Source organism: Physella acuta, unplaced genomic scaffold (assembly GCF_028476545.2).
Source record: "Physella acuta isolate Inbredline_101_S28 unplaced genomic scaffold, ASM2847654v3 ptg000365l, whole genome shotgun sequence".
Classification (NCBI taxonomy): domain Eukaryota; kingdom Metazoa; phylum Mollusca; class Gastropoda; family Physidae; genus Physella; species Physella acuta.
The window spans coordinates 351,101-371,956 of NW_026731884.1; the positions used below are offsets into that span (position 1 = coordinate 351,101).

The 20,856-nt window shown below is 38.4% G+C and overlaps 1 protein-coding gene across 1 annotated transcript in view; it reads left to right on the forward strand.

Moving 5' to 3' along the window:
* Positions 1–20,856, forward strand: part of LOC131941557 (DNA-dependent protein kinase catalytic subunit) — a 113,813-nt gene that overhangs the window by 33,355 nt on the left and 59,602 nt on the right. Inside the window, exons 25-44 of the mRNA XM_059300851.1 lie at positions 1,892–1,999; positions 2,326–2,424; positions 2,916–3,043; positions 3,681–3,775; positions 5,900–6,008; positions 6,087–6,211; positions 6,604–6,673; positions 7,286–7,473; positions 7,829–7,976; positions 8,267–8,333; positions 9,088–9,210; positions 9,423–9,482; positions 9,569–9,663; positions 10,031–10,208; positions 10,835–10,939; positions 13,774–14,021; positions 14,170–14,305; positions 19,122–19,214; positions 19,938–20,002; positions 20,186–20,288. Of these exons, the coding sequence (XP_059156834.1) occupies positions 1,892–1,999; positions 2,326–2,424; positions 2,916–3,043; positions 3,681–3,775; positions 5,900–6,008; positions 6,087–6,211; positions 6,604–6,673; positions 7,286–7,473; positions 7,829–7,976; positions 8,267–8,333; positions 9,088–9,210; positions 9,423–9,482; positions 9,569–9,663; positions 10,031–10,208; positions 10,835–10,939; positions 13,774–14,021; positions 14,170–14,305; positions 19,122–19,214; positions 19,938–20,002; positions 20,186–20,288 (2,343 nt within the window). The remainder of the gene's footprint in view (positions 1–1,891; positions 2,000–2,325; positions 2,425–2,915; positions 3,044–3,680; positions 3,776–5,899; positions 6,009–6,086; positions 6,212–6,603; positions 6,674–7,285; positions 7,474–7,828; positions 7,977–8,266; positions 8,334–9,087; positions 9,211–9,422; positions 9,483–9,568; positions 9,664–10,030; positions 10,209–10,834; positions 10,940–13,773; positions 14,022–14,169; positions 14,306–19,121; positions 19,215–19,937; positions 20,003–20,185; positions 20,289–20,856) is intronic.

Sequence of the window (20,856 nt, forward strand, 5' to 3'; positions counted from 1 at the left end):
GTGTGGGCGGGTAATGGTCAGTGTGTGGGCAGGTAATGGTCAGTGTGTGGGCAGGTAATGGTCAGTGTGTGGGCAGGTAATGGTCAGTGTGTGGCCAGGTAATGGTCAGTGTGTGGGCAGGTAATGGTCAGTGTGTGGGCAGGTAATGGTCAGTGTGTGGGCAGGTAATGGTCAGTGTGTGGGCAGGTAATGGTCAGTGTGTGGGCAGGTAATGGTCAGTGTGTGGGCAGGTAATGGTCAGTGTGTGGCCAGGTAATGGTCAGTGTGGGCAGGTAATGGTCAGTGTGTGGGCAGGTAATGGTCAGTGTGTGGGCAGGTAATGGTCAGTGTGTGGGCAGGTAATGGTCAGTGTGTGGGCAGGTAATGGTCAGTGTGTGGGCAGGTAATGGGCAGGTAATGGTCAGTGTGTGGGCAGGTAATGGTCAGTGTGTGGGCAGGTAATGGTCAGTGTGTGGCCAGGTAATGGTCAGTGTGTGGGCATGTAATGGGCAGGTAATGGTCAGTGTGTGGGCGGGTAATGGTCAGTGTGTGGGCAGGTAATGGTCAGTGTGTGGGCAGGTAATGGTCAGTGTGTGGGCAGGTAATGGTCAGTGTGTGGGCAGGTAATGGTCAGTGTGTGGCCAGGTAATGGTCAGTGTGTGGGCAGGTAATGGTCAGTGTGTGGGCAGGTAATGGTCAGTGTGTGGGCAGGTAATGGTCAGTGTGTGGGCAGGTAATGGTCAGTGTGTGGGCAGGTAATGGTCAGTGTGTGGGCAGGTAATGGTCAGTGTGTGGGCAGGTAATGGGCAGGTAATGGTCAGTGTGTGGGCAGGTAATGGTCAGTGTGTGGGCAGGTAATGGTCAGTGTGTGGCCAGGTAATGGTCAGTGTGTGGGCATGTAATGGTCAGTGTGTGGGCGGGTAATGGTCAGTGTGTGGGCAGGTAATGGTCAGTGTGTGGGCAGGTAATGGTCAGTGTGTGGGCAGGTAATGGTCAGTGTGTGGGCAGGTAATGGTCAGTGTGTGGGCAGGTAATGGTCAGTGTGTGGGCATGTAATGGGCAGGTAATGGTCAGTGTGTGGGCGGGTAATGGTCAGTGTGTGGGCAGGTAATGGTCAGTGTGTGGGCAGGTAATGGTCAGTGTGTGGGCAGGTAATGGTCAGTGTGTGGGCAGGTAATGGTCAGTGTGTGGGCATGTAATGGGCAGGTAATGGTCAGTGTGTGGGCGGGTAATGGTCAGTGTGTGGGCAGGTAATGGTCAGTGTGTGGGCAGGTAATGGTCAGTGTGTGGGCAGGTAATGGTCAGTGTGTGGCCAGGTAATGGTCAGTGTGGGCATGTAATGGGCAGGTAATGGTCAGTGTGTGGGCGGGTAATGGTCAGTGTGTGGGCAGGTAATGGTCAGTGTGTGGGCAGGTAATGGTCAGTGTGTGGGCAGGTAATGGTCAGTGTGTGGGCAGGTAATGGTCAGTGTGTGGGCAGGTAATGGTCAGTGTGTGGGCAGGTAATGGTCAGTGTGTGGGCAGGTAATGGTCAGTGTGTGGGCAGGTAATGGTCAGTGTGTGTACAGATAATTATTATTAAATAATGTAATTCTTTAGACCTGTGTGTTTGTCCCTAGGTTTGTAAAGACCTGCTTGTCCCTAGGTTTGTAAATACCTGTGTGTTTGTCCCTAGGTTTGTAAAGACCTTTTTGTCCCTAAGCTTGTAAAGACCTGTGTGTTTGTCCCTAGGTTTGTAAAGACCTGTTTGTCCCTAGGTTTGTAAAGACCTGTTAGTCCCAAGGTTTGTAAAGACCTGTTTGTCCCTAGGTTTGTAAAGACCTGTTTGTCCCTAGGTTTGTAAAGACCTGTTTGTCCCTAGGTTTGTAAAGACCTGTTTGTCCCTAGGTTTGTAAAGACCTGTTTGTCCCTAGGTTTGTAAAGACCTGTTTGAGCCCCTGACCATGCAGCTGATCCACTGGTTCACCAACAACAAGATGGCAGAAAGTCCAGAGACAATGGCACTCTTGGACTCCATTTTTGTAAGGACCTTGAGCTCCACCATCTTCCTCTCTGCTGTTTAATTCTACCTGCTACATAAACAGTTTGTATTGGCTGGCTGCTACACTTGTATTGCTATTAGCTTATGTCTCTCATGCTGTAGATTTTACAATTTTTTAAACAGCTGCCTTCATGGTTCATCTCAGTTTAACTTGAATGATTTGTTGAATGATCTGTTGAATGATCCCTTGAATGATCCTTTGAATGATTCATTGAATGATCCCTTGAATGATTCATTGATTGATCCCTTGAATGATTCATTGAATGATCCCTTGAATGATTCATTGAATGATCTGTTCTATTTCAGGATGGCCTTATCCAGGCCAGCAACACAGCACTGCGAGACTTTAGTGCTAAATGTCTGAAGGAATTCCTCAAGTGGTCGCTCAAACAAATCTCAAAAAAGGTTCATTCTCCTGATTGATGCTTTTTCCCCAGCTACATCAGCATATTACAGTTATGTCATCCTATAACATGTGAAACAATCTGTTCTTTTAATGATTGTTAGAAATGTTAGCGGTATTGGTTTCAGACAGCAGAGAAGTTAATGATTGTTAGAAATGTTAGCGGTATTGGTTTCAGGCAGTAGAAAAGTTAATGATTGCTAGAAATGTTAGCTGTATTGGTTTCAGGCAGTAGAAAAGTTAATGATTGTTAGAAATGTTAGCGGTATTGGTTTCAGACAGCAGAAAAGTTAATGATTGCTAGAAATGTTAGCTGTGTTGGTTTCAGACAGCAGAGAAGTTAATGATTGTTAGAAATGTTAGCTGTGTTGGTTTCAGACAGCAGAGAAGTTAATGATTGTTAGAAATGTTAGCTGTACCAGAAAAAAAAAATCATTCAAGGACTTTAATAAAACTATTTGTCCAACATTGAGTAAGTTTGAATTGGTTTCAGGCAGCAGAGAAGAATCCCATCAATGCCAAGTCTGTGTTGAAAAGGATCTACAGCTACTCCCTCCATCCCAACGCTTTTAAAAGACTTGGAGCTGCCCTGGCTTTTAACAATATCTACACAGTGTTCAGGTACAGGCTTAACCCTCTCTACACCAAGGCTCTAGACATAGTACAATCCTGGTTGTACACACTTAACCCTCTCTAGACCAAGGCTCTAGACATAGTACAATCCTGGTTGTACACACTTAACCCTGTCTAGACCAAGGCTTTAGACGTAGTACAATCCTGGTTGAAAGACATTTATTATAGCAATGTTGTTTTATTAGACATAGTACAATCCTGGTTGAAAGACATTTATTATAGCAATGTTGTTTTATTAGACATAGTACAATCCTAACTGAAAGACATTTATTATAGCAATGTTGTTTTATTAGACATAGTACAATCCTGGTTGAAAGACGTTTATTATAGCAATGTTGTTTTATTAGACATAGTACAATCCTAGTTGAAAGACATTTACTATAGCAATGTTGTTTTATTAGACATAGTACAATCCTAGTTGAAAGACATTTACTATAGCAATGTTGTTTTATTAGACATAGTACAATCCTGGTTGAAAGACATTTATTATAGCAATGTTGTTTTATTGGACATAGTACAATCCTAGTTGAAAGACATTTATTATAGCAATGTTGTTTTATTAGACATAGTACAATCCTGGTTGAAAGACATTTATTATAGCAATGTTGTTTTGTTTATCTTGTAGGGAAGAAGACACCCTTGTAGACAGGTTTACTTTTGAGGTTCTTGAACATATGGTGGAGAGTTTGTCCATAGCTCATGGAGATGATAAGTCTTTAGGTAAGTCAGTTTGATAATAAGTCTTAAGGTAACTCAGAATGTTGATAAGTCTTAAGGTAACTCAGATTGTTGATAAGTCTTAAGGTAACTCAGAATGTTGATAAGTCTTAAGGTAACTCAGAGTGTTGATAAGTCTTAAGGTAACTCAGAGTGTTGATAAGTCTTAAGGTAACTCAGGTTTGATAATAAGTCTTAAGGTAACTCAGAGTGTTGATAAGTCTTAAGGTAACTCAGGTTTGATAAGTCTTAAGGTAACTCAGAGTGTTGATAAGTCTTAAGGTAACTCAGAGTGTCTATAAGTCTTAAGGTAACTCAGAATGTTGATAAGTCTTTAGGTAAGTCAGTTTGATAATAAGTCTTAAGGTAACTCAGTGTTGATAAGTCTTAAGGTAACTCAGATTGTTGATAAGTCTTAAGGTAACTCAGAGTGTTGATAAGTCTTAAGGTAACTCAGAATGTTGATAAGTTTTAAGGTAACTCAGAATGTTGATAAGTCTTAAGGTAGCTCAGAGTGTTAATAAGTCTTAAGGTAACTCAGAGTGTTAATAAGTCTTAAGGTAACTCAGAGTGTTAATAAGTCTTAAGGTAACTCAGAGTGTTAATAAGTCTTTGTAAAACTCTTAGAGATGTAACTTTTTCACTTTTTTCTGGAAATTTGTTACAACTATGTATTAAAAAAAGTTATTTACTGAAAGGATGATCACACATGAACACTGCGTACCTCTGGATTTTACCCACTTTTTTCATAATGTCATAAAGCTAGTCAGAAGTTGCAGGCAGTCCTGAAAAAAAAGTATTGGAAAGGTGGGCTTTTTGATGCCCTTTGTTGTACTGCCGTCTAGCTACTAATGACAATATGGGTTGGGGTAAAATTCTGCTGATTAACGTGATGTCATATATGTATTTTGCTAGGTTGTGTTTTATATAAAACTTTACTAGGTTGTGTTTTATATAAAACTTTACTAGGTTGTGTTTTATATAAAACTTTACTAGGTTGTGTTTTATATAAAACTTTGCTAGGTTGTGTTTTATATAAAACTTTACTAGGTTGTGTTTTATATAAAACTTTGCTAGGTTGTGTTTTATATAAAACTTTACTAGGTTGTGTTTTATATAAAACTTTACTAGGTTGTGTTTTATATAAAACTTTACTAGGTTGTGTTTTATATAAAACTTTACTAGGTTGTGTTTTATATAAAACTTTACTAGGTTGTGTTTTATATAAAACTTTGCTAGGTTGTGTTTTATATAAAACTTTACTAGGTTGTGTTTTATATAAAACTTTGCTAGGTTGTGTTTTATATAAAACTTTACTAGGTTGTGTTTTATATAAAACTTTACTAGGTTGTGTTTTATATAAAACTTTACTAGGTTGTGTTTTATATAAAACTTTGCTAGGTTGTGTTTTATATAAAACTTTGCTAGGTTGTGTTTTATATAAAACTTTGCTAGGTTGTGTTTTATATAAAACTTTGCTAGGTTGTGTTTTATATAAAACTTTACTAGGTTGTGTTTTATATAAAACTTTACTAGGTTGTGTTTTATATAAAACTTTGCTAGGTTGTGTTTTATATAAAACTTTACTAGGTTGTGTTTTATATAAAACTTTACTAACGTGGTTGTTTTAACAGAGCTCTGCCCTTTAACAAAGTGTTGGAAAGCTAATGCGCTGACCTAGACTAGTGGTTTCTCTTTCTATTTTGTATTGACAAAAAGAAAAGGCAACGTTTTTGAAATACTATGAAGTATGAAAAAGTGGCGAGAAATGCGCTGTTCTCATTATATTACTTTGACCTCACCCACTTTTCAAGGTCGCGCTAACCGTGAGGCCTACAACCAGAGGCTGCACGAGCTCAAGCTCTTTTATTTAAATATCTAATTTTAACTTGGTTAATTTGAGCTTTTTACTAAATAAAAAAAATCTAACTACGTCTTATTTTTTTGACATAAAATACTGATCTAGGCTTACTATAATGTGGTTAAACGATTGCTTAGGGCCTAGATCTAATTGTTTTAAACTGAAAGTAAAAAAAATTATTGACAACATTGAGTTTTTTTCTACTGTCACTTGATCACCTGTTTTCTACTGTCACCTAAGCACCTGTTTTCTCCCTGGCTGAGCAGGTACACAGGAGCAGTGTGTTAGGGCTCTGGAACACCTTGAGCGGATCATCAAGGCAAAAGTTGAGATTCTAAAGAAAGATCCGGGGCCAAAGATTCGACCTGAACCCAGGTAAGTTAAAATAAAACAAAGTTCATGTGCCAGCTAATTTTTGAGCTGTTAAATTCTAAAGGAATCAAATTCTTCCAGGGCCTGGAGCAGCAGGAAACTGGATGTTGCCGTGCGTTGGCTGACCAGACAGTGTGGGAACACGCAGACTGAGTGCAGGCACGCGTGCATGAAGCTCGTCTACAGTCTCTGCACACTTTTACCAGGTGGGATATCTTTTGCACTCAAATACATGGGGTCAAGGTCTTTAGTACACGGGGTCAAGGTCTTCAGTACATGGGGTCAAGGTCTTCAGTACATGGGGTCAATGTCTTCAGTACATGGGGTCAAGGTCTGTACCTAAGTAATTGGGTCATGGTCTGCACCTAAGTAATTGGGTCAAGGTCTGCACCTAAGTAATTGGGTCAAGGTCTGCACCTAAGTAATTGGGTCAAGGTCTGCACCTCAATGCATGGGGTCAATGTCCTCAATACAAGGTTTCAAGGTCCTCAATGTCCCCATACCAGTTTTCAAGGTCCCTACATAACCTGAACATTGTAGAGCACTTTTGTTAGGCAAAATTAGTTCAAACTAAGTCAGGTGTGTTTCAAACTTGCAGGTGTCAAAAGTTCCAGTGATTTCTTTGCCATTATTCTCAAAGCAGAAGGACCAGGATATTTTCTAAAGAGGTAAGGCTCTGTGGTCATTGAAGACTTGGGTAGAGGTCAGAGATAATCTCTCAGGTTAGCCTGGGTAGAAGTAGGAGATAATCTCTTATGCAAAACTTGTGTCGAGAGGAGTGTTTAGTTACAATGGTTTTTATTTGTGTACTTAAAGTCCTAGTGGTTTAGAACATAGCTGCAACAATATATTGGGTTCAATTATATTTTTCTAACTAGTTATTATTTGAGTCTGGGTAAAATAACTGGTTTAAGGTAAAATTGCAATTCTTTAGACATTAAAACTTTTCATATTAACAAGTTTTAATTATTTTGAAGGGAAATTTTAATTAAAACAAAAGCATACATTAATTTAGTCCAGAACACAAAAAGGGCGTTGTTTTGTGCCCAGTAACTCTCAATATGTTCTATACACCCATAACGTGTATAGTATACATATAAGTGGGTCAAGTACAGTATACATGTCATACATGTAAACATGTTTTAACAAAAATTGTTCCATGACTTTAGATTTGTCAGCCTAACTAAAATTGTTCCATGACTTTAGATTTGTCAGCCTAACTAAAATTGTTCCATGACTTTAGATTTGTCAGCCTAACTAAAATTGTTCCATGACTTTAGATTTGAAGGCGGAGGTCAAGCAGTAAGTGAGAAGCATGGGCTTCAGGCATACCCGACCTTGACCCACATGGAGCAGACGTTCAGTCTGTCTGTAGCCAGACAGTGGTTTGAGTTTCTTCTGGCAGCGCTGGACTGCTACTGTTGGTTGTTTGGTCAGAACTTGATGGGGCCCTCACAGATATTTGATGGTAAGATTTGTTCTGGTTTGTTTATCAGATATTTGATGGTAAGATTTGTTATGGTTTGTTTATCAGATATTTGATGGTAAGATTTGTTCTGGTTTGTTTATCAGATATTTGATGGTAAGATTTGTTATGGTTTGTTTATCAGATAATTGATGGTAATTAATTAAAGTGGTACCCTCACATGCTGGTAATTAATTTGTATCTTGCAGATAGTTATCAGTAATTAATTGGATGTTGGCCTCATGTCAAACACCACTGCTAATTAGAAATTAAAAAAACCACATCCTGTATAGAATAAATACAACAATGGTGCAGCATTTTTTGTCTTGACATAATTTAAAAGTTGTATTCCTGTCAGGGCAAGGCTCAGACCGCAGTTGTCTGTTTGAAAGTCTGAATTACTTCTTGGAAAAGTTAGCCTTTTCCTCCATTGGGGATGCTGCCAAACTGTTTCCATGGAAACACCCTACGGTCTTCACACCATGGGAGAAGGAGGAATATAACAGGTCTCATTTCATTATCAGCTTAAGTACATGTATCTACATCAGGAATATAACAGGTGTCATTTCATTAACATCTTAAGTACATGTATCTACATCAGGAATATAACAGGTGTCATTTCATTAACAGCTTACGTACATGTTTCTTATCTACATCAGGAATATAACAGGTGTCATTTCATTAACATCTTAAGTACATGTTTCTACATCAGGAATATAGCAGGTGTCATTTCATTAACAGCTTAAATTTGTTGGTGACATCAGGACTACAACATTTTGACCAACTTTTCTTGCAGGTTAAAGTGTACAGTTGTTATCAGAGTTTGGAATTTTCTGAATGTCTTGTTGTTGAAAGAACCTAAGGTAATGTTTAATTGATATGTTAGGTCAATCCTAAAAGACCATTCTAACAGTGTTACATTTGACACATGAGTTAGGTCAGTCACATTTGACTCATGAGTTAGGTCAGTCACATTTGACTCATGAGTTTAGTCAGTCTTAAAAGACCAGTAAGTGTCACATTTGACTTATGAGTTTAGTCAGTCTTAAAAGATCAGTTAGTGTCACATTTGACTCATGAGTTTAGTCAGTCACATTTGACTCATGAGTTTAGTCAGTCTTAAAAGATCAGTTAGTGTCACATTTGACTCATGAGTTTAGTCAGTCTTAAAAGATCAGTTAGTGTCACATTTGACTCATGAGTTTAGTCAGTCACATTTGACTCATGAGTTTAGTCAGTCTTAAAAGACCAGTTAGTGTCACATTTGACTCATGAGTTTAGTCCGTCACATTTGACTCATGAGTTTAGTCAGTCTTAAAAGATCAGTTAGTGTCACATTTGACTCATGAGTTTAGTCCGTCACATTTGACTCATGAGTTTAGTCAGTCTTAAAAGATCAGTTAGTGTCACATTTGACTCATGAGTTTAGTCAGTCTTAAAAGATCAGTTAGTGTCACATTTGACTCATGAGTTTAGTCAGTCACATTTGACTCATGAGTTTAGTCAGTCACATTTGACTCATGAGTTTAGTCAGTCCTAAAAGACCAGTTGGTGTCACATTTGACTCATGAGTTTGGTTGAGATAAAAGTTGCAGCCATTGCTTGTGTCTGTACCAGATTGTACCAGCCCAGGTGTGGTGTGAGAACCTCTGGAGACTTGTGTGTGACTGTGTAGTCAAGCCCAGCGCTGTAGGCTTCAACATGGCTGACACAGAGGTCATGCTCAAGTTACCATCTGAGGTAAGCAGTCATGTGCTGTAGGCTTCAACATGGCTGACACAGAGGTCATGCTCAAGTTACCATCTGAGGTAAGCAGTCATGTGTTGTAGGCTTCAACATGGCTGACACAGAGGTCATGTGCAAGTTGCCATCTGAGGTAAGCAGTCATGTGCTGTAGGCTTCAACATGGCTGACACAGAGGTCATGCTCAAGTTACCATCTGAGGTAAGCAGTCATGTGTTGTAGGCTTCAACATGGCTGACACAGAGGTCATGCTCAAGTTACCATCTGAGGTAAGCAGTCATGTTAGGGAGGTTTTGTTTACATGACAACAGTATAGTTGATGTCATGGCCGTACAATGTTACTTTTGTATCTTAGATGAGCCAGGTGTTAGAGTTGCTGAAGAAACATTTGCCAGTAACAGAACGTGAGCAGATGAAAATGTGTTTGACAAGACAACTGGCGGGGGACTGGTAGGGAGCCTTCATGTATTTATGTTGTCTGCTACACTGTAAGGTCAATTGACCATTTGGAGTTCTATCTGCACCTGTCCCTTTTTTATATGATGACTCACTTAACTTTGTAACATTATTTACAGGTGACCCACTAACCTACCTGACCTACTGGCCTTGACATACTGACCCACTAACTTTGCTGACCTTATGACCCACTGACCTACTGACCCACTAACCTTGCTGACCCACTAACCTTGCTGACCTACAGACCCACTAACCTTGCTGCCATACTGACCCACTAACCTTGCTGACCTACTGACCCACTAACCTTGCTGACATACTGACCCACTAACCTTGCTGACCCAATAAATCAATGTATCCTCAGTGACCTGGAGAAATTGCTACCAATCAGCTTGACCTCTCCTGAGACTGACCATGTGATGCTGCAGCAGATGGTGGAGGGCTACAAACAGCTGGACAGTGCCAGACTTCTCACTGACCACTTGCGTTGTGGGGCAAACACATCAAAGTTTTCCAAGGCACTCTTTGATAATGTCTTTGAGGTCAGTTCAACTCCTTAACGGCTATCTAAATCATTTTTCCAAATCAATTTTTAAAATTGTAAATCTAGTTCATGATATCGCTAGAGCGGTCATTTTTCCTAATTAACTTCCTAGTTTTTCTTGATGGGTTGATTATGTATTTTATAGAATTTGTTTTGTAAAACCACTTGCACAACGGCACTTTTAAACACTGAAGAACACCATTCAGTGTCTGCGTCTTAAGGTTTATATCTGTGTTAAAAAATTAAACAAAATCAAAGTATTTTTATTAATACAAATCCGATCCATGATTTTATAGAAAAAAAAAGATGTATTTTCAATTGTCATGAATAAAAACTTTAAAAAAATATTAATTTTCCCCACAGAAGCATTTTATTCTCCCTAAAAAGATCACCTCTTTTTATTCTGCTTTAAAACTAAGTAATTATCTTTCTTAATTGGCGGCACAGATACTAATAATTACGGTAAAATGTGCAAAAAATTCATTCTGGTCTTCATGAGTTAACATGACACAGTTTGCCATAGCACTTTGATCGTATCTTAAGGTCAGATGATCATGTCTTAAGGTCAGTTGAACAGAAAGCTGGATGCAAATGTTAAAATTAAAAAAAAAATGTCTTGTCTAGGGTGTGACTGCAGAGGGTGAAGATCTGAGATGTACCAGCCTGAGTCCACCCGCCCTCAAGCTGGCCCACTCCCTGCTCTCACTGGCACTGCAGCTGGGTGTGGCTGTAAGTACAAGTTGGCCCTGTGTTGTTGGCCCTGTGTTGTTGGCCCTGTGTTGTTGGCCCTGTGTTGTTGGCCCTGTGTTGTTGGCCAGCTCCATGGGTACAAGTTGGTTCTGTGTTGTTGGCCCTGTGTTGTTGGCCCTGTGTTGTTGGCCCTGTGTTGTTGGCCCTGTGTTGTTGGCCCTGTGTTGTTGGCCCTGTGTTGTTGGCCCTGTGTTGTTGGCCCTGTGTTGTTGGCCCTGTGTTGTTGGCCCTGTGTTGTTGGCTCTGTGTTGTTGGCCCTGTGTTGTTGGCCCTGTGTTGTTGGCCCTGTGTTGTTGGCCCTGTGTTGTTGGCCCTGTGTTGTTGGCCAGCTCCATGGGTACAAGTTGGTTCTGTGTTGTTGGTTCTGTGTTGTTGGCCCTGTGTTGTTGGCCCTGTGTTGTTGGCCCTGTGTTGTTGGCTCTGTGTTGTTGGCCCTGTGTTGTTGGCCCTGTGTTGTTGGCCCTGTGTTGTTGGCCAGCTCCATGGGTACAAGTTGGTTCTGTGTTGTTGGTTCTGTGTTGTTGGCCCTGTGTTGTTGGCCCTGTGTTGTTGGCCCTGTGTTGTTGGCCCTGTGTTGTTGGCCTGTTCCCAGAGGAAAAGTTAAAAGTTGTATTGACCAATGTCTTTTGTTAAAAGTTGTATTGACCAATGTCTTTTGTTAAAAGTTGTATTGACCAATGTCTTCTGTTAAAAGTTGTATTGACCAATGTCTTTTGTTAAAAGTTGTATTGACCAATGTCTTTTGTTAAAAGTTGTATTGATCAATGTCTTCTGTTAAAAGTTGTATTGACCAATGTCTTGTGTTAAAAGTTGTATTGACCAATGTCTTTAGTTAAAAGTTGTATTGACCAATGTCTTTTGTTAAAAGTTGTATTGACCAATGTCTTTTGTTAAAAGTTGTATTGACCAATGTCTTTTGTTAAAAGTTGTACTGACCAATGTCTTTTGTTAAAAGTTATATTGACCAATGACCAATGTCTTTTGTTAAAAGTTGTATTGACCAATGTCTTTTGTTAAAAGTTGTATTGACCAATGTCTTCTGTTAAAAGTTGTATTGACCAATGTCTTTTGTTAAAAGTTGTATTGACCAATGTCTTTTGTTAAAAGTTGTATTGATCAATGTCTTCTGTTAAAAGTTGTATTGACCAATGTCTTGTGTTAAAAGTTGTATTGACCAATGTCTTTAGTTAAAAGTTGTATTGACCAATGTCTTTTGTTAAAAGTTGTATTGACCAATGTCTAGTGTTAAAAGTTGTATTGACCAATGTCTTTTGTTAAAAGTTGTATTGACCAATGTCTTTTGTTAAAAGTTGTATTGATCAATGTCTTTTGTTAAAAGTTGTATTGACCAATGTCTTTTGTTAAAAGTTGTATTGACCAATTTCTTTTGTTAAAAGTTGTATTGACCAATGTCTTTTGTTAAAAGTTGTATTGACCAATGTCTTTTGTTAAAAGTTGTATTGACCAATGTCTTTTGTTAAAAGTTGTATTGACCAATGTCTTTTGTTAAAAGTTGTATTGACCAATCAATGTCTTTTGTTAAAAGTTGTATTGACCAATGTCTTTAGTTAAAAGTTGTATTGACCAATGTCTTTTGTTAAAAGTTGTATTGACCAATGTCTTTTGTTAAAAGTTGTATTGACCAATGTCTTTTGTTAAAAGTTGTATTGACCAATGTCTTTTGTTAAAAGTTGTACTGACCAATGTCTTTTGTTAAAAGTTGTATTGACCAATGACCAATGTCTTTTGTTAAAAGTTGTATTGACCAATGTCTTTTGTTAAAAGTTGTATTGACCAATGTCTTCTGTTAAAAGTTGTATTGACCAATGTCTTTTGTTAAAAGTTGTATTGACCAATGTCTTTTGTTAAAAGTTGTATTGATCAATGTCTTCTGTTAAAAGTTGTATTGACCAATGTCTTGTGTTAAAAGTTGTATTGACCAATGTCTTTAGTTAAAAGTTGTATTGACCAATGTCTTTTGTTAAAAGTTGTATTGACCAATGTCTAGTGTTAAAAGTTGTATTGACCAATGTCTTTTGTTAAAAGTTGTATTGACCAATGTCTTTTGTTAAAAGTTGTATTGATCAATGTCTTTTGTTAAAAGTTGTATTGACCAATGTCTTTTGTTAAAAGTTGTATTGACCAATTTCTTTTGTTAAAAGTTGTATTGACCAATGTCTTTTGTTAAAAGTTGTATTGACCAATGTCTTTTGTTAAAAGTTGTATTGACCAATGTCTTTTGTTAAAAGTTGTATTGACCAATGTCTTTTGTTAAAAGTTGTATTGACCAATCAATGTCTTTTGTTAAAAGTTGTATTGACCAATGTCTTTAGTTAAAAGTTGTATTGACCAATGTCTTTTGTTAAAAGTTGTATTGACCAATGTCTTCTGTTAAAAGTTGTATTGACCAATGTCTTCTGTTAAAAGTTGTATTGACCAATGTCTTTTGTTAAAAGTTGTATTGACCAATGTCTTTAGTTAAAAGTTGTATTGACCAATGTCTTTTGTTAAAAGTTGTATTGACCAATGTCTTTTGTTAAAAGTTGTATTGACCAATGTCTTTTGTTAAAAGTTGTATTGATCAATGTCTTTTGTTAAAAGTTGTATTGACCAATGTCTTTTGTTAAAAGTTGTATTGACCAATCAATGTCTTTTGTTAAAAGTTGTATTGACCAATGTCTTTTGTTAAAAGTTGTATTGACCAATGTCTTTTGTTAAAAGTTGTATTGACCAATGTCTTGTGTTAAAAGTTGTATTGACCAATGTCTTTTGTTAAAAGTTGTATTGACCAATGTCTTTTGTTGTCTGGCCAGCCTGAAGACTTGGTGGTCAAGCTGCTGGACAAAACCAAAGTCCAGGGGATCTCAGCAGGGGTGAATGTAGGTCGTGGTGAGCACTTCTTCTCTGTGATGAAGTCCACTATTGCAGCTCACCTTGTGAGGTCAGGTACAGGTGTTGTGAAGACTCTGATGTCAGCTGCTGGCGGGGACCCCGGCTCTGTGGGGGTGGTGTTGGTGGCGTGTCTGGAGCACGTTGCTAAAGATAGAGGCCTCAGGAAAAGGTTTGTTGTTTGTAAACAAACATCACATTTGATAAGGACAAAAGGTAGGAGTGAAACATCACTTTTCATAAGGACAAAAAGCACCTAGCTCTACTTAAAACAACACTAACATGTGATGTAAAACATTAACCATTTGTTTCTTGTAAAGGGAGGGCATGAGCTTGTGTCAAACTGTGCTGAACAACTGGAGTTACCTGCAGAGCTGGTGGGACCAAGGGGCCACATCTGATTCAAAGAGCCTCAGTCTATTAGTGCTGACAAAACTTCTTCTCATAGACAGCACGGTAATTTTAACTTCTGATAGACAGCAGGGTAATTTTAACTTCTGATAGACAGCACGGTTATTTTAACTTCTGATAGACAGCAGGGTAATTTTAACTTCTGATAGACAGCACGGTTATTTTAACTTCTGATAGACAGCACGGTAATTTTAACTTCTGATAGAGAGCAGGGTAATTTTAACTTCTGATAGGGTAAATTTAACTTCTGATAGGCAGCACGGTAATTTTAACTTCTGATAGGCAGCACGGTAATTTTAACTTCTGATAGGCAGCAGGGTAATTTTAACTTCTGATAGACAGCACGGTAATTTTAACTTCTGATAGGCAGCAGGGTAATTTTAACTTCTGATAGGCAGCAGGGTAATTTTAACTTCTGATAGGCAGCACGGTAATTTTAACTTCTGATAGGCAGCAGGGTAATTTTAACTTCTGATAGGCAGCAGGGTAATTTTAACTTCTGATAGGCAGCACGGTAATTTTAACTTCTGATAGGCAGCAGGGTAATTTTAACTTCTGATAGGCAGCACGGTAATTTTAACTTCTGATAGGCAGCAGGGTAATTTTAACTTCTGATAGACAGCAGGGTAATTTTAACTTCTGATAGACAGCAGGGTAATTTTAACTTCTGATAGACAGCAGGGTAATTTTAACTTCTGATAGGCAGCACGGTAATTTTAACTTCTGATAGACAGCACGGTAATTTTAACTTCTGATAGGCAGCAGGGTAATTTTAACTTCTGATAGGCAGCACGGTAATTTTAACTTCTGATAGGCAGCAGGGTAATTTTAACTTCTGATAGACAGCAGGGTAATTTTAACTTCTGATAGACAGCAGGGTAATTTTAACTTCTGATAGACAGCAGGGTAATTTTAACTTCTGATAGACAGCAGGGTAATTTTAACTTCTGATAGGGTAATTTTAACTTCTGATAGGCAGCACGGTAATTTTAACTTCTGATAGACAGCAGGGTAATTTTAACTTCTGATAGGCAGCACGGTAATGTTAACTTCTGATAGGCAGCAGGGTAATTTTAACTTCTGATAGGCAGCAGGGTAATTTTAACTTCTGATAGGCAGCACGGTAATTTTAACTTCTGATAGGCAGCACGGTAATTTTAACTTCTGATAGGCAGCACGGTAATTTTAACTTCTGATAGGCAGCAGGGTAATTTTAACTTCTGATAGGCAGCACGGTAATTTTAACTTCTGATAGGCAGCAGGGTAATTTTAACTTCTGATAGGCAGCAGGGTAATTTTAACTTCTGATAGACAGCAGGGTAATTTTAACTTCTGATAGACAGCAGGGTAATTTTAACTTCTGATAGGGTAATTTTAACTTCTGATAGGCAGCACGGTAATTTTAACTTCTGATAGACAGCACGGTAATTTTAACTTCTGATAGGCAGCACGGTAATTTTAACTTCTGATAGGCAGCACGGTAATTTTAACTTCTGATAGGCAGCACGGTAATTTTAACTTCTGATAGACAGCAGGGTAATTTTAACTTCTGATAGGCAGCACGGTAATTTTAACTTCTGATAGGCAGCACGGTAATTTTAACTTCTGATAGGCAGCACGGTAATTTTAACTTCTGATAGGCAGCAGGGTAATTTTAACTTCTGATAGGCAGCACGGTAATTTTAACTTCTGATAGACAGCACGGTAATTTTAACTTCTGATAGAGAGCAGGGTAATTTTAACTTCTGATAGGGTAATTTTAACTTCTGATAGGCAGCACGGTAATTTTAACTTCTGATAGGCAGCAGGGTAATTTTAACTTCTGATAGGCAGCACAGTAATTTTAACTTCTGATAGGCAGCACGGTAATTTTAACTTCTGATAGGCAGCAGGGTAATTTTAACTTCTGATAGGCAGCACGGTAATTTTAACTTCTGATAGACAGCAGGGTAATTTTAACTTCTGATAGGCAGCACGGTAATTTTAACTTCTGATAGGCAGCACGGTAATTTTAACTTCTGATAGGCAGCACGGTAATTTTAACTTCTGATAGGCAGCAGGGTAATTTTAACTTCTGATAGGCAGCACGGTAATTTTAACTTCTGATAGACAGCAGGGTAATTTTAACTTCTGATAGGCAGCACGGTAATTTTAACTTCTGATAGGCAGCACGGTAATTTTAACTTCTGATAGGCAGCACGGTAATTTTAACTTCTGATAGGCAGCAGGGTAATTTTAACTTCTGATAGGCAGCACGTTAATTTTAACTTCTGATAGGCAGCATGATAATTTTAACTTCTGATAGGCAGCACGGTAATTTTAACTTCTGATAGGCAGCATGGTAATTTTAACTTCTGATAGGCAGCACGGTAATTTTAACTTCTGATAGGCAGCACGGTAATTTTAACTTCTGATAGGCAGCAGGGTAATTTTAACTTCTGATAGGCAGCACGGTAATTTTAACTTCTGATAGGCAGCACGGTAATTTTAACTTCTGATAGAGAGCAGGGTAATTTTAACTTCTGATAGGCAGCAGGGTAATTTTAACTTCTGATAGGCAGCACGGTAATTTTAACTTCTGATAGGCAGCAGGGTAATTTTAACTTCTGATAGGCAGCAGGGTAATTTTAACTTCTGATAGGCAGCAGGGTAATTTTAACTTCTGATAGGCAGCACGGTAATTTTAACTTCTGATAGGCAGCAGGGTAATTTTAACTTCTGATAGGCAGCAGGGTAATTTTAACTTCTGATAGACAGCACGGTAATTTTAACTTCTGATAGGCAGCAGGGCAATTTTAACTTCTGATAGACAGCACGGTAATTTTAACTTCTGATAGACAGCACGGTAATTTTAACTTCTGATAGGCAGCAGGGTAATTTTAACTTCTGATAGACAGCACGGTAATTTTAACTTCTGATAGGCAGCAGGGTAATTTTAACTTCTGATAGACAGCACGGTAATTTTAACTTCTGATAGACAGCACGGTAATTTTAACTTCTGATAGGCAGCAGGGTAATTTTAACTTCTGATAGGCAGCACGGTAATTTTAACTTCTGATAGACAGCACGGTAATTTTAACTTCTGATAGGCAGCAGGGTAATTTTAACTTCTGATAGACAGCACGGTAATTTTAACTTCTGATAGGCAGCACGGTAATTTTAACTTCTGATAGGCAGCACGGTAATTTTAACTTCTGATAGGCAGCACGGTAATTTTAACTTCTGATAGGCAGCACGGTAATTTTAACTTCTGATAGGCAGCACGGTAATTTTAACTTCTGATAGGCAGCACGGTAATTTTAACTTCTGATAGGCAGCAGGGGTGTGCTGACCTTTGACCACAGGTGCTTTGACCATAGGGGGTTTGATCATAGGGGGTTTGACCACAGGTGTTTTCTCAGTTGAGGGTCTTAGATCACAGGCGGTTTGATCACAATCGCTGTGTCCTGCTTTGATCACAAGTAATTTGTCCACATAGGGTCTTTGATCTCAGGTGTTTTGTCCAATGCTGGCATTTGATAACAAGCACGTTTTCCATATATGATAAGGATTTATTTTAAAAGTTGCTATATTAAATTTTAATTTGCGACTGGATGTAATAAAATATTAAATCATAATGTATAATTAAAGTCATCTAAACAACTCTTTGACTATACTGTTGGCATGTTTTTTAAATCCTTTTTTATCCTTTATATATGCAAAGTATTTTCAAGTACATCTACATTATTTATTTGTGAAATCTGTTATATGTCGCATTATTTGTGTTCCATTTAAATTTAAAATAAATCCATGAGGCCTAGCACCAGCCTTTATGTGGAGACTAAAATATCGTGCTTGACTTTTTACTTTCTCGTATATACGAAGTATAGAGAAAGTCTTGTAATCGTGCAAAAAAAAAAAAAAATCGAGATTTTTACAAATCACGACGTTTTACAACTCACTGATACGGAAAAACATAATTTTGCAATCTTGTCCGTATGTCTGTCTGTGTGTAAACACAATAACTTGAGTACCGTTACAGCTAGGTTGATGAAATTTCATATATAAGTATTTTATCAAAATCGTAGATCCGTATCAACTGTTGAGCGATTTCCGATAACCGGAAGTGGTACTTTTCCTACTTTGAATTTTTCAAAAGCCTATAACTTGAGTACTATTTCAGATAGATAAATGAAATTTCACATGTAAGTAAAAGATCTAATTCTCTACCTTCTGTCAAATTTTGAGTCATTTCCGTTGACCGAAAGTAGTAGTTTATGCTATTTCCGATTTCTCAAAAAATGCATGTAAATTTATAAAGAACTAATAATATTGCGCACTATTATGCACATTTTGTTTTGGCGTTCGCTTGGTGCGTAATTCTTTTTTCTATGAGATTCTATTCTATTTTTAAAAGTTTAAGTAATTAAAAATCATGTCTATATTCCAAGTTATTCGAGAAAGTTTAGGGGAGATCACACCCGGTTTATTTAAATACATGTTATTTTCTATTAACGTACTCTCAGGAAACATGTGTAAAATCGTATTAATTGTATCATAAATTTAAATCAAATAATAGTTTATGATTTATATTTTAAAATCTATATATTATGGTCAACCCCCCTCTGTGGTCAAAGCCCCGTTGTGGTCAAACCCCCTATGGTCAAACACCCTATGGTCAAACCCCCTATGGTCAAACACCCTATGGTCAAAGCACCTATGGTCAAAGCCCCTGTGGTCAAAGCAGGGTAAATTTAACTTCTGATAGACAACTCTATTTGATGGACTGTGAGGTAACCATAAGAGACAGGCTAGTACACAGCCAGTGTTATGATTGCTGCCATCCCTCACAGTGTCAAATGTTCTCACTACTTCTCTCTAGTGTGCCACAGACACCAGCAACGAAAGTTTCCCCATCTTGTTTGGGATGTACCAGTCCATGTTGAAAGACACAAGCACAACCATGAACTTCAAGGTAAGGACACCCAATCTTGGTCTCTGCCTGCTGCAGCCATACATGGTCAGCTATAACTGCAGCCATACATGGTCAGTGGATGGTCAGCTATTACTTACTGCAGCCATACATGGTCAGCTGATGCTGCAGCCATACATGGTCAGCTGATGCTGCAGCCATACATGGTCAGCTATAACTGCAGCCATACATGGTCAGCTATAACTGCAGCCATACATGGTCAGCTATAACTGCAGCCATACATGGTCAGCTATAACTGCAGCCATACATGGTCAGCTATTACTTGCTGCAGCCGTACATGGTCAGCTATAACTGCAGCCATACATGGTCAGCTATTACTTGCTGCAGCCATACATGGTCAGCTATTGCTGCAGCCATACATGGTCAGCTATTACTTGCTGCAGCCATACATGGTCAGCTATTACTTGCTGCAGCCATACATGGTCAGCTATAACTGCAGCCATACATGGTCAGCTATTACTTGCTGCAGCCATACATGGTCAGCTATTGCTGCAGCCATACATGGTCAGCTATTACTTGCTGCAGCCATACATGGTCAGCTATTACTTGCTGCAGCCGTACATGGTCAGCTATTGCTGCAGCCATACATGGTCAGCTATAACTGCAGCCATACATGGTCAGCTATTACTTGCTGCAGCCGTACATGGTCAGCTATTACTTGCTGCAGCAATAAGTAAACAATATTCTGTCAACTTTTGTCCCCAGACGCAGGTGTTACGACTACTTCCCTTCTTTGCGACCCTGACAGGTGTACATGAGGAAGATCTCAGGTAAGTCTCACCTTCTGATTAGCTCTTCATCCAATATTTAACTAGCATTCATTTTTTTAAACAGTTGAATTATTCGTAATTAAGTTTAATTATAAATTCAATATATTGTTGCTTTTTGTAGAAAAAGTTTTATAGGAATTCATCCCGTTAAAGTTATAATTTTAAAAAATCTTTGACTTTCAGAGATGCACTGAACAGGTTCATAGCTGATAATTTTCCTCTGAAGAGTTCTGAGTTTCCATCTGGTACCTCCAACCTGAAAGATTACATTGCATCAATAGATATGGTATGTTGTTATGGTCTAATGCAGGGGTCTCCAAACTTTTCAGTCCGAGGGCCGCATTAACTATAAAATTTCAGTTCGGGGGCCAGTTTCTTCCAGGCATGTCTTTGATTTTTCTGGGCAAAGTTCCTCAGCCATCACCAACAAACTTTTTTTCCGTGGACAAAAAGATCTCCGCGGGCCGGATGAGAGGACCTCGTGGGCCGCACCCGGCCCGCAGGCCGTAGTTTGGAGACCCCTGGTCTAATGAATTGGTTATGTTATGGTCTAATGAATTGGTTATGTTGTTATGGTCTAATGAATTGGTTATGTTATGGTCTAATGAATTGGTTATGTTGTTATGGTCTAATGAATTGCTTATGTTGTTATGGTCTAATGAATTGGTTATGTTGTTATGGTCTAATAAATTGCTTATGTTGTTATGGTCTAATGAATTGGTTATGTTGTTATGGTCTAATGAATTGGTTATGTTGTTATGGTCTATGTATGTAAACTGGTTGTTTGTTAAAGATCCTGAATGCCCTGGTGTTGTTATGGTCTATGTATGTAAACTGGTTGTTTGTTAAAGATC